Here is a 12,083-nt window from a genome sequence, read left to right as displayed (position 1 = left end):
TATAGACACTAATCTTGAAATATGCTTATTTAACACAAGGCTAAACAGTGACAAAGTTGACATTTTATGCCTGATCATTGTGTGGGAGGCTATCCCGTACATCATCGGATGTTGAGCAGCACCCCTGGCCTCTACCCAGTAGATGCACCAGCACCACTCCCACAAGGCGAGGCAACCAAAAATGTCCCCAGATATTGCCCCAGATAATGTCCCCGGGGGCTAAAATTCCCCTGGTAGAAAACCACCGATTTAATGAACAACTCTTCATTTTACATAGCTAACTCACTCTGGCAATGTCCCTTTCCAAAGCTTAAAATCATCTTAAGAAACGTGCTAGCTGAGGTTAGGAGGCAGAAACTGCTTCTTGGAGGCGAAGAAATAGACAAAAGATCTTCAAGGCCTTTCTCTACACAGCTTGATTCGAGTTGAAATGCAAACAGAAGCGTGACAACTAGATCAGAGACTACCTCTTTATCTTTACCGTGAACCAGGTGTATTCGAAAGCAAGCACACGTGTGTTTCTTTAATAAGCACGATTTGAAATAGGCTGAAACCCATCAAGAGCAATCAACTCTGCAGGCCTTTTCATCTAAGACTTTTAACACCACTGGGCAGCTCTGACCCCCGCCCGAAGCCTGGCGGCCGGCGTGGCCTCGGGGTGCGGGGTGCGGGCGCCAAGCTCCCGCCACGCCCACCGGACGTCACCCGTTACACAACGCCGCCCCCCCACCCGCCCCAGCTTATGCAATTCTGACCCTCGGGGCTTCCAATTACCCTGGTGTCTTTTGTGGGAGACCGAGGTATACGCTGTACGCCTAGCCTCGCCTGAGGATCCTCTCCCCGCCCCGGCTGGCGTCCCCCCGTGGCGGACCCGGCCAGGCCCCGGAGGCCAATTACCGGAAAGAGGGCGGCAGGAAGCGAGCGGCGCTCGGGCTCGCCCAACTCCCACCCCATCCCGCGCTCGGGCGGCCTCGCCCGGCCACCCCGCTCCGCTCTGGGCGCGCCCGCCACAGCGCCAGGCCGCGGCGGAGGGAACCCCGCGCCGCGTCACAGTCGGCTCGTGGGCGATCCCCACTGTGACCGAAGCACCCCGGGGCGCCGCCCCCTCCCACCGCGTCCGGGACCCCGAGACCCTACCGGCGGGCGGCAAGAGGTCTCGGGGAAGCTTCCCTGGGGTGCAGACGAGCGCGGGGCGGCCCGCCCGTCGGGGAATGGAGGGTGGGGTCGCCGGGCCCGCGCGGTCACCTGCTCGCAGTGCCTCGCAGGCGGCGGCCAGGGCCTCCCGGTAGCGTCCTTGCTGCAGCAGCTCCCCGAGCCGGCCGGCCGCCCGGGCTCGCTCTCGCTGGCCCGGGAACCACTTCTCTGCCAGGTGGTTGAGGACGACGCTGGTCCTGAAGCCCGAGACGGTGATGGCGGCGTCCAGAGGCGGCGGCCGCGGGGAGTTCCCCTCATCATCAGCGACTGAGGTGGGGGCGGGCGGCAGCCGGTCCCGGCAGAGGCGGCAGCGGGCACGGAGCTGTCTCCGCAGGCAGCGGCGGCAATAGCTGTGGCCACAGGGCACGGTCACCGGCTCGCTGAGGAAGCCCCGGCAGCCCAGGCAGCTGAGCAGCCCGCCGGCGCCGGGGTGGGCACCCGCCGCCGGGGCCGCGCTCCAGCCCAGCCCGTGGCGGAGCCGGTAGTTGAACACCAGGCAGTCCACCAGGGTGCCGAGGCACTCCGGCCTGACAGGGGCCCCGCGGCGCAGCGCCGCCGCGTACGCTTCCAGCGCTCCCTTCAGGTGGCCGCCCAACGCCAGCAGCTCCCCACGGCGGAGCAGCAGCTCCCAGCGCTCCGACTCCGCGGCCGCGCGCTCCAGCCGGTCACCGCCGCCGCCGCCGCCCACTTCCCAGAACCGGCCCCGGCTCCGCGGCTGGGGGGCCATCTCCTGACTCCCTCGTGGGGAGCTCCTCGCCACGGCCGGAGAAGACATGGCCCGCGGAGGACTACTCCGCCGCCGCCGCCGCCGCCCGCCGCCACGGTCCCGGAGCCTCCGGGACGCGCGGCTCCGCACGCGGCCCGCGAGCAGGGGGGCGTGGCGCGCGGACTCGGCGGGGCGGCGCGCGCCCGGGAAGCCCCATGGGCGGGGCTTGGCGGGCGCGGGGCGGGGCCGGTCTGCGCGGCGTCGCCCGGGACTCCCCCGCACCGCCTGCGGCCGGGTCCCCAGGGAGCCGACCGCCAGCCCCGCCCTTACCGAAGCCCCTCCTGGCGGGAGACGAGAGGTCAGATGATCCCCCAGCGGGGATCTAATTGGCTTCTCGGGAAAGAAGGGCCTAGCTGGTAACTGAACAAAGCCCGAAGGAGCCTAGACCTCCATCTCCCCTGCTTTCTTCCTCTGACGCCCCCCTCATCTGCTGTGGCTTCTCCGCTAATCCCTGCTTCGTGGGCGCTCTTCTGCCAGGCGGCCTGCCTAGCGGGACTGAGACCCCAAATCGCCAACCCTCCGCTGACATGAACGCCCACCTGAGTGGGGACCCGCCCCCTCTTCCTGGCCCCTGGGAGCCTCCAAGTGTAGACTCTCGGTCAGGTGCTCGTCTGCATTTTCACTAGTTTATGCCCAAGTTACAGATGGACACATAAAGGCGGAGAGCGCAAAGTCAGTCTGATTACTTTGTGATTCCCCTAGAGTAGGTCAACTTTAGAAACAAAATAACCCTACTCACCTACCTGACCCGACTCCCTCCAGAGGGTAAGGCAAGTTTCCCAGGTGTCAAGTTACTGCCGCCTTTCTGGTTTAAAACTCGCCCCCCCCCCCATCTTTAGGGAGGAAACCCACAGGTTCCTCTTCACATCTCATTTACTGCTCCACAGCTGGCTAAACCTATATTTGGCTTTTTAAAAGAGAAGGCACCAGGGTAAATGTCTTTCACTTGGCAGTCACCGTTATCACCGCAACCTAAGCAGGATCTGCAGTTTTACCGATAGAAGAGAAAGAAAATGATCTGGGTTTTGTGTAATGGGTTATATTTCCTCTAAATTTGGTGGCAGCGAGTTTAAAGCTCTCTGTTGAAAATATTTATAGATTTGATTCTAGGGTACCAGATTGTTAATGCTGTCCTTTTTCAAATGGTTAGAAATAGTGGCCCAGAGAGGGAAAGTTATCTGCCCAAGATCACACAGCTAATAATATATGTATGTTTTAAAGATCACTTTACTCTCATTCCACTATTATTTGACCTTAGATAAAAATATTTCACTTGAGATTTTCAAAATGAAGATGCTAAAAGGAATGTTAATTTGAGCATGCTGTGTCTGAAACTGGTTAACAATTAGCATCCCTCTTTATACAGATAGGCTCAAAACTGCTTTGAGTTACATATGTTTTTACTACACAAGGAGCAAATCTGGAAATTTCAGAGAAGATGTATACAGAGTGCCCCAAAGGGAGCAAGGAAAAAGCTGAGGAAAAGCTGAGCCTCCTGTTCCAACAGGGTGCAGAGTTCATTCATCATTCACATTGAACCTGAAGCAAATTACAGCTGAGACTCAAAGAGCAACTCCTAATCATTTCAGGTGGGGGATATTGGGAATAATTCGCAAGCCTAACCTTGAATCTGATCCTAGCCTCCTGAATTACTGCCTGCATTCAATAAACAGAAGAATGACATTAGTCAGATGTGCCCACACGCTCATTTGAAACATGACGCCATAACTAGTAAAACAAATATCCATGTGCCCATAGACATTTACTTCTGTGATGCATTCCTGTCCTTAGCAGCCACTTGCAAAATGTACAATAGTAAATACTTAATACATGTGTTTCAGATGACAGGAAAAAAGAATAAATTAATATGCTTATATTCTTTATCAAATATAGTTCAAATCAGGTTTTATTATGGAATTTTTCTCCAAAGTAAAATGTATACTGCAGAAAATAATGTGAAGCCTCATTTGTCCTTTGGAGTTTCTTTCCCCATTAAATGTGACAAATAGCCACATCTGCTTCTGGTGTGAAATAAAATAGTACAATTATGATAATGTGAGGGGGAAAAAATGGGACCGTAGGAGGAATCTTGCCGTGTTCTTCTTGGCATTTGTGAATGGTTATAATTCATGTTTGCTGGTTTATATATTTACATAACTGGTTCTCATTTATGTAACTCATTTATGTAAGAGGTTGTACTGCCTCTGTGGCCTTTGTGTGCTCCACAATTTCCCTCTGAATCAGGAAGTCTGGTGCGAAACAATCACTGGCTCTAGGACAGGTCACTCGTCTGTCATTCTTTGCCACCAAAAGAGAATATGTACTTAGATGCGACTGCTCTTTAAATTCAGAGGAGAGAAAAATTAGTATCTTTCTTCATTCATTTTCTAAAATTCAGACTTTGGTCTCTGAGTCACCCAGCAGGCTGCCATGGAGGAGAGGGAATCCTGTGAAAAGAAAAAGAAAAAAAAAAAAAACAAAAAAAAAAAACCAAAAAAAACGGGCCAGGAGGAGTAGGATGGGGTGAAACTCTCCTCTTTCCTTTCCAGCATTACTGGCTTGTGTCTTTGCTAACGAAGTAGTAAAATCATGAGATTTGTATTTCATTTCAGTTTTTCAGTGTCTTCCAAAATAGATCAGTTATGTAAGAGAGTAAGAAGAAAAGCATATCTGTTTCCTAATTTGGAAAATGCTTATCACCATCATTCCCTGCGTATCCCTGCCCTCCCCCACCCCCACCGCACCAGAAGGAGACTTTTCCTGATATAGTTAGGTAAACTATTTGAGAATCACATAACATGATGCTTTTCTTGTGCACTCGTCAGCTGAAGATGTGTATTTGAACCTCCTTTTTCTTTATTTCTTTTTTTTTGCTGTGGGTGAATTTACCATTTGTTTCTTCACATTCTTACCATTGAGAGAGAGAGAGAGAGAGAGAGAGAGAGAGAGAGAGAGAGAGAGAGAGAGAGAGAGAGAGAGAGAGAGAGACTGAATTTAACCTTTAAAGAGCCAAACCAAATTATGTCCTTTTCCTGATTCATTTCAGTTGGTAACATTCTACTGAAAGCACTGAAAACAGTAAATTCAAGAATGGCATATAATCAGTACAGACTCAATAGCAGATCGATACAGAAAGCACAAATGGAAGGGACTTTAGAGCCCACCTTCCCTACCCTCATTTTATATCCCTGAAAACACTCAGATCTGAGAAGCTGCTGGTTTAACAAGAGTTATACTAGACATGGAATCCTGAGACCTGGTCTTGACCGTGTTGATGCCCCTATAGCTGAGAGGAAGTCACCTGAGCCTTGTTTGCCATCTATAAAATGACTGAACTGGAGCACTCTTTCAGGTGACTTCTGCCTCTGGAGCTGAGTCCTAAGGGCTTGTTTGAACACAAGGAGAGGAGGCAGAGAGTTTCCCAGACACAGGAATATAGCAACGTGACACCTGAAGAAAATGCAACAGCAGAAGGTGAAGGCTGAGAATGGAAGAGGAGGATATCAAAAGCATACTCTGTTGGTGTGCACCCAGCCCTGTCCCGAGGAGGGGGGCCACCTCTTGGATGTGACCATTTTCAGTCGCTTGTCAGGGATCCCCCACCACACACACCTCTTCACCCCTTCTATAAATCTGTGAGAGACTGGAGGAAAGCTGGGGGATGGGGTGGGGAGCTGGTTATATAACTTGGGCATTTGTGGGGAAGTTTATATAAGATGCTAAAAATACAGTATATGATTGCTCTAATGGTGTTCTAAGTGAAGAGCCCTAATGAGGACAAACTGAGTAGGTTAAATAGAGGTGATGCTAAGTAGATGTCTAAACCCAGCTGCCTGCAATGACTACTGTCTAACCAAGTTTATGACCCATGATTAAAATATTCTGTTATCCCCATGGGGAACACTGTCAAAGTGCTCAAGGGACACTACCCTCACCAAGGGCATCATTCTTAATTCTTCTTTTCCAATACTAACTATATAACTCACATTCTATTTTATTGGTAGTCAAATTGATAACATGAATGCATTTCCCAGTATCAAGCTGTTAAATAGAAAATGACCTTGGAATAAATCCCATTCATTATTTAACAAGTTCTAAGAATTAATTACAAATTCCCCTAGCATTCTCTATTCTCCTTCCTTGTCCCCACCCCTCACCTTAGCACTTATCATCACCTGACATTTATATATATATATATATATGTGTGTGTGTGTGTGTGTGTGTCCTCTAAAATGTAAACTCCTTGAGAACTGGGATTTCTGCCCATCTCGTTCACTGATGTGTCTAGCACTGAGGACGCTAGATAATCATTGTTGAATGAGTCACACACAAATCAATGATATCACCTAATAGTTTTCATTCTCGTCAGTGATAAAAATACATTTACCATTAACACACTAGGACAATTTATATTCTTCATTTCTTCTCCTTCTCCCATACTTCCCATCTGGCCTGCCAGAAAATGCTTTTAGTTCTGCTTTCAGAATATATACAGAATTTGACCCCTTCTCACTGTTCACTCCATCCTCACCACCACCCTGACTTAAGCCCAGGATCTCTCCTCCTAAAATAACACAACTGGTTTTGATATTCTTTAGGCAAGAGAAAAAATTTTGCAAGTAGTAACAGACATAAAGCAAATTATAATCAGCAAAATATATATGTACATATGTATACATTTATCAAGAAAACAGAAATATATAACAGTCTAACATAGCAAATAAACCTTTAATAATTTGAAACTTATAAAGCACTACTCATGAGATAGAGCCTAGCATTATTATTGACTATTATTACTTAGAAATGCTTGCTAAACTCCTGGGAATATCAGAAAGACTGAAGATTTGAGATTTGGTAGGATGCCTATGAGGGTCAAAAGATCTTAGAGTCATCTCAACTCCTCTTTCTCTCACACTTATGTATGGTGGGCCAGAAAATCCTTTCGGTTCTACCTTCAGAACATCCAAACTCTGACCCCATCTCACTCCTCCCCTCCCACCGCCCAGGTCCAAGCCACCAGCAGCATCTCTCACCTAGGTTGCTGCAAATGGCCTCTCCTTCTGTCGTTGCACCCTTTCATTCTGTTACCAGCACAACCAGAGTCATCACCTTAAAACAAACAGTCCGCTCCTCAAAGCACAGCATTTATTTCTCATTTTAACTCAGAAGAAAATCAAAGTCCCAACGATGACCCAGAAGTCAGTACTTGATCCATCCTACCCTGCAGCCTTTCTGCTCTCCCTTTTCTCATGCTTCTCCAGGCACACCGGCCTCATCAGGGCCTTGGTCCTTTCTGTTCTCCTGGCCAGGGATGCCCTTCTGCTAAATATCCCCGAGGCTTTCTCTCTTCCTTTAGACTTTTGGGCAAATGGCACCTGTGATGTCTTGCCTGATTTCTCTGTCTCTTTTTCCTGTTTTTTTTTTTTTTTTTTTTTTTTTTATCTTTAGCATTTATGCCTAACATACTGTATGGCATCTTCATCTTATTTATTGTTTGTCTCCCCCAAGAATATAAACTCCACAAGGGAAACTTCATGCATGTAATAAACTGCTTTAGTCACACCTGGACTTTCAGTGTCTAGAACACCCAATAGATCCTCAATAAAAAGCTGTTGAATGAAAGAAAAAGGGCTCTGGTGCTCCACACATCGTGTATACAGACTGTACACATGTGTGTGCTCTGATGCTCAGCTTCTGCTTGTGTTGCTATGGCCGCTGTGCAACAGCTGGAGGGGAGAGTGAGGTCTACGGATGTAAGAATGAGGAACAGAACCTCTAACATGGTTTCCTATAACAGGATCTGACAAAATAATGATTATATTTAAGAAAGATTAGTAGAAGTCAAGTTGTAATATCAGCTTACTTGGAAAGGAATCACTAGCTCTTGTAAACAACACCAAGTGAATTTACTCCTTGGCAAGCTCACGTATGCACTGGCAGTCTGGTAAACTCCTTCCACCCATCATATACAGATGAGTCCCTGCTCCTAGTCTCCTTCCACGTGGTTTTATTTCATCTGTACGTTCCCAAGATTATACAGCTTGATTGGGCTGTCACTTGCTTTAGAGAATAAAGGAATGCCATGCGTTTTGCTTGCCTCATTTTCAGTTCCTATGGGATATTTTTAGAATCTGAGTTATTAAATACATCGTAAGGATTCAACATTGTAATTCATAACATAATGAGTGACTTGGATAAAGTAAATATTTGGATAACTCCATCTGAAAGACTGAAGTACATTAGTTGTGTGAGGAGGGCATTTGAGCTGGTGAAGGAGATCAAGCACGTTAGGTAGGGAGACACTGGTGACGAGGGCAGGTCAGATGCTCTGTGTCCCATGATGGTCCACAAGGTCAGGGTCAGAAAAGAAGAGATGATGACTTCAGATGATGGAAGAGTTCATAACCAGGAGGTGAATGTGTAGAGATCAGAGAGTCAAGACAAGGACGTGATGGTAGAATAAACAACCAGGTTAGTCGCTGAGAAAGTGAAGAGAAAAAAGAGGAGGAGGAGGACATGGAACACATCAGGTTGATATGCATTATGGTCACCTTAATTCAGTACCAGGGCTTGCTGTAGGCCAGGCTGGCTTAGGGCCTTGGACCAGATAGAAGGATCGCTTTTCTATTTCTTTTCCAATTCTGATGTAGCTAGATGAAGGGGCACTTTTTCAAACTAAAGTGAAATAAATTAAACAAACAACATGAAGAACTCTTTTTATCCAGCAGGAAACACTAATTATCACAAAAATTAACAAAATATGTTCTAGGGATTTGAACAAGTTTAAGAATGATAGATACATTCAAATACTACTAAAGGAAGTTAGGCTCCATGGGAATTTAGTTTAGTCAAGAAAGACAATGATGCTTTCCTGTGATCCATCCTTTGATATTTCTGTCAATAAGAGAACACGGGGCTGGACGGTCCAGGGATCTAACCCAGTAGGATAGTTCTCATATTCTTATGTCTCTGCTTAATTAATCCCATCAACTCCGTTATGAAACCAAATCAAAAACACATAACTTTGAATACAATGCCTACCGACCAGAGCTCTAAGTAAAATGTGAAGCATAGGAATATATTTCAGTATCTATGTGTCAGTGCATGATGTCCCTTCCCACCGCTAGCTGACTAGCTAGCTTCTATGACTCCCAGAATTCTGGCCACTGATTTAATCTGATTCCGAGTCTTTGTGAAAATTCAGGACCTCAGACTCTGACTCATATCTGAGGTGACAACACTTCTCATTCAGTGCAGAACGAACCAAACCCTCCCACAAGCACATTTATTACCATGACAATTTTGCTACAAGTGCCTTTGGTCTTGGAAGATTTATTAATCCAGGTCTCACTATATCAATGCCCCCTGTTACACCAGCTTAGGTCTAAAAAAATTAAGGCCTGTCCCATAGGCAAGCTTCTCTAGATTTAGATCAAACCTTTCGGAGCAGAAGGGGTATTTTGAGTAACTAAAGAGCTTCGTTTTTGTTTCCCTTAAATTTGATGTAACCAAGCTATCTGGCTCCAAATATAACTAGATAGCTCAAACCCAGCCAGCAAGAGCCGAGTGTATGAAGCTTTCATCCATATCTGTTTGCATAAACAACTTGCTTCAAGAATGTCTTGGAATTATTTATATGATAAATCAAAGTTGTTTTGTTTATCTGAAAAAACAAAACAGTGCCACTTATACACATAAGAAAAGTCTGCAACTGCTGAGACAGTGTGAGTTAAAAGACACTACGTCATGTGCAATAATGCCAAAAACCGTTTCACCCAGAGGGTAAGCCACCTGGATTCTGTATGCCCATGGGCAAAGTTTCTCCAACTCTGTGTATGATGAGAGGGTTGAGATATATAATTTCTAAAGTCCCTTCTAGCTAAAAGAGGCTGTAATTTTTGAACAAACACATGCCTGCCTTTTGATATTTTTCCAGTGGAAAACCAAGCATTTGGGCCCGCATGTGAAATCTTTAATTTTGTAATTAAAAAGCTACCCTTGGGCCCGCCCCCAGAGGGGCAGGACGTTCCCTGTGGAGGCGGAGTCCACGCATGAGCATTGTGCTTCGTGCCCCCGGCCCGGGCGTCAGCGCAATCGCAGGGTCTGGGGTTGGAGAGTGGTGGTGTCCCTACCTAGAGCGAGACGAGGACAAAGGGCGATAATGACGGCGATGTGAATGACAGGGTTAAAGGCAGCCCCACAGGGTGGGTTAGGTGAAGGCTGGGAGGAAAGAGAGCGGTTGAGCATCTCAGCTCTGGTCCAGGGATGAGAAGTGAACCAGCTTGTCCATGAGGTGGAGGAGATCCCTCCGGACCGAGACGCCCCATCTGTCTCAGTGCCCTCGGGAGGGCACAGTCTGGATCCAGACCCCTGGCTTGTCTCCAGCTGGCCGCAATGGGCCAAAGGGTGGGTAATCAGCGGCCCCATCCCTTCCTAGCTGCCTTTGCCGGGGTGCTCTGGAGCAAAAGGGAGCCTGGGCAGACTGCAGCTTAGCCACCTGCCAGCAAGGCTCGGGGAGCACAAGCCGCCTGCGAGGTGCGGAGCCACGCAGAGCCGTCTTGATAAAAGATGGTCATGAGCAGCGCATCCATGTTACCATACTACCCAGGGGGAAAGCAGCGTGCAGTGAACGTGTTCACTACCTCCACAGGGAAACTGCAGCTGCACAAAGGAGAGTGTTCTAATTTAAGTACACACTGATCTTTAAGAAAAATTTTATCCAGAGCAGCAAAAGAGAAGTGCTCGATTGACACGCCGTGAACACGTGGTGACCGGGAGCCTCCTATCCAGCAGCCCCAGCCCCGCAATCTCTGATGCTATGCTGCTGGCCTGACCAGCTGCGTGCAGTAAGGGCATGCCAGGGGTGATAAGGCAGCCAGGGAAGAGGCCCAGGCCTACAAAGAACTTGGTGCTAACCAGGCAGCTTCCCTCAAAGTTTGTAAAGATAGCCATCCACAGTCATGAGAAACAACAGCCCCACCTGAAGCTTGACACTGGCCACTCTTTTTACCTTCAACTATGTTCCCTTCAGTTGCAAGAAATCACTCTGCTCCCTGGGAAAACCTAGTTTAGCCTCCAAGACCACCAACGGAGGCTTACAACTGTACCCAGGCCATCCCAGCTGAGGACACAATGGACTTACCTGTTTGAGGCAGAGCCCAGCAGCCACGGAGCCCCAGGGAGAAGGGGCTCACCATCAGGTCAGCATCAGGAGCCTCGCCTGGTGTTTGGGGCCACCTCGTCTGTTATGCTGAAAGCAAATGAATCCAACATGTCTCCTGCACTTCCTGTATTCATGGAAGCACACACTCTCTCCCAATCACAACACCTGCAGGGCCGGACAAAGAGGAGGTAGTGCTAATGACAGGCACCACAGTAAGAGCTATGGACACGGAGGCAACTGTGGGTGCAGACTTGGCACATACATACAGCACCAGCAGGAGCAGCCTTCCCAGATCCAGCAGGAAGCAGAAGCAGTATGTCTATGGCAGGTGCTTCTGATGTGTCCTCATGGAGCTGGAGCAAGTGCTTAATTCAAGTGCATCATTCCAGCATGTCAGCAGGAGCTGCTGGTCCCTCCCCAGAGGGCAGCACATGTGTGGTGATTGAGGACACTGCATTGAGTAACTTCTTCAAAGCTGTACAGCTAATAAGAAGTGGAACCAAGATTCAAATCTAGAGCCAAGGTTCTTAATAGTAACCAGGATGTGTGTGGGCATTTCTGGGGAGAAGAGACTAGAGACGGGGGCTACTTAGGACAATCAACTCCAAGTGTGAGGCTAACAGAGAGATAGGTCACTGCTTTCGTACAAACACAGACAATTTTGTTTAGAGGAAAAAGAAAAGCAACTGCGTGTCCCATAGGCTTACACCATTAGTGTCGAGTTGGAACACAAATGGATCCAAGTAATAGGAAGTGATGACACAATTAAAGATGAAATAAATGCATTCCACGTTGTGTATTTTGATGCCACTCTCCAAGTAGTTTGCAACTTACTGTACAAAATTTAAGTAGGGTTTTGTGTTGTATATAAAGCACAATCCAAACCGTGCATGCTCTGAAGGGCATTGACCAGCAGCAAGCACTGTATGGGTGGTGGGTTTATTTTTCCTTTTCTTACGC

At 48.0% G+C, this 12,083-nt stretch overlaps 1 protein-coding gene across 1 annotated transcript in view; it reads right to left on the bottom strand.

The window, feature by feature from the left end:
* The window catches only part of LONRF1 (LON peptidase N-terminal domain and ring finger 1), a 32,306-nt gene extending 30,223 nt beyond the window's left edge, over positions 1–2,083 (bottom strand). The window contains exon 1 of the mRNA XM_074353578.1: positions 1,246–2,083. Within this exon, the coding sequence (XP_074209679.1) occupies positions 1,246–1,969 (724 nt within the window). The 5' untranslated portion in view covers positions 1,970–2,083. The remainder of the gene's footprint in view (positions 1–1,245) is intronic.
* Positions 2,084–12,083: the final 10,000 nt, after the last annotated feature.

This window comes from Camelus bactrianus, chromosome 26 (genome assembly GCF_048773025.1).
Source record: "Camelus bactrianus isolate YW-2024 breed Bactrian camel chromosome 26, ASM4877302v1, whole genome shotgun sequence".
NCBI lineage: Eukaryota > Metazoa > Chordata > Mammalia > Artiodactyla > Camelidae > Camelus > Camelus bactrianus.
The sequence above is the reverse complement of the archived record's forward strand: the minus strand, read 5'-3'. Positions and strand labels throughout refer to the sequence as shown.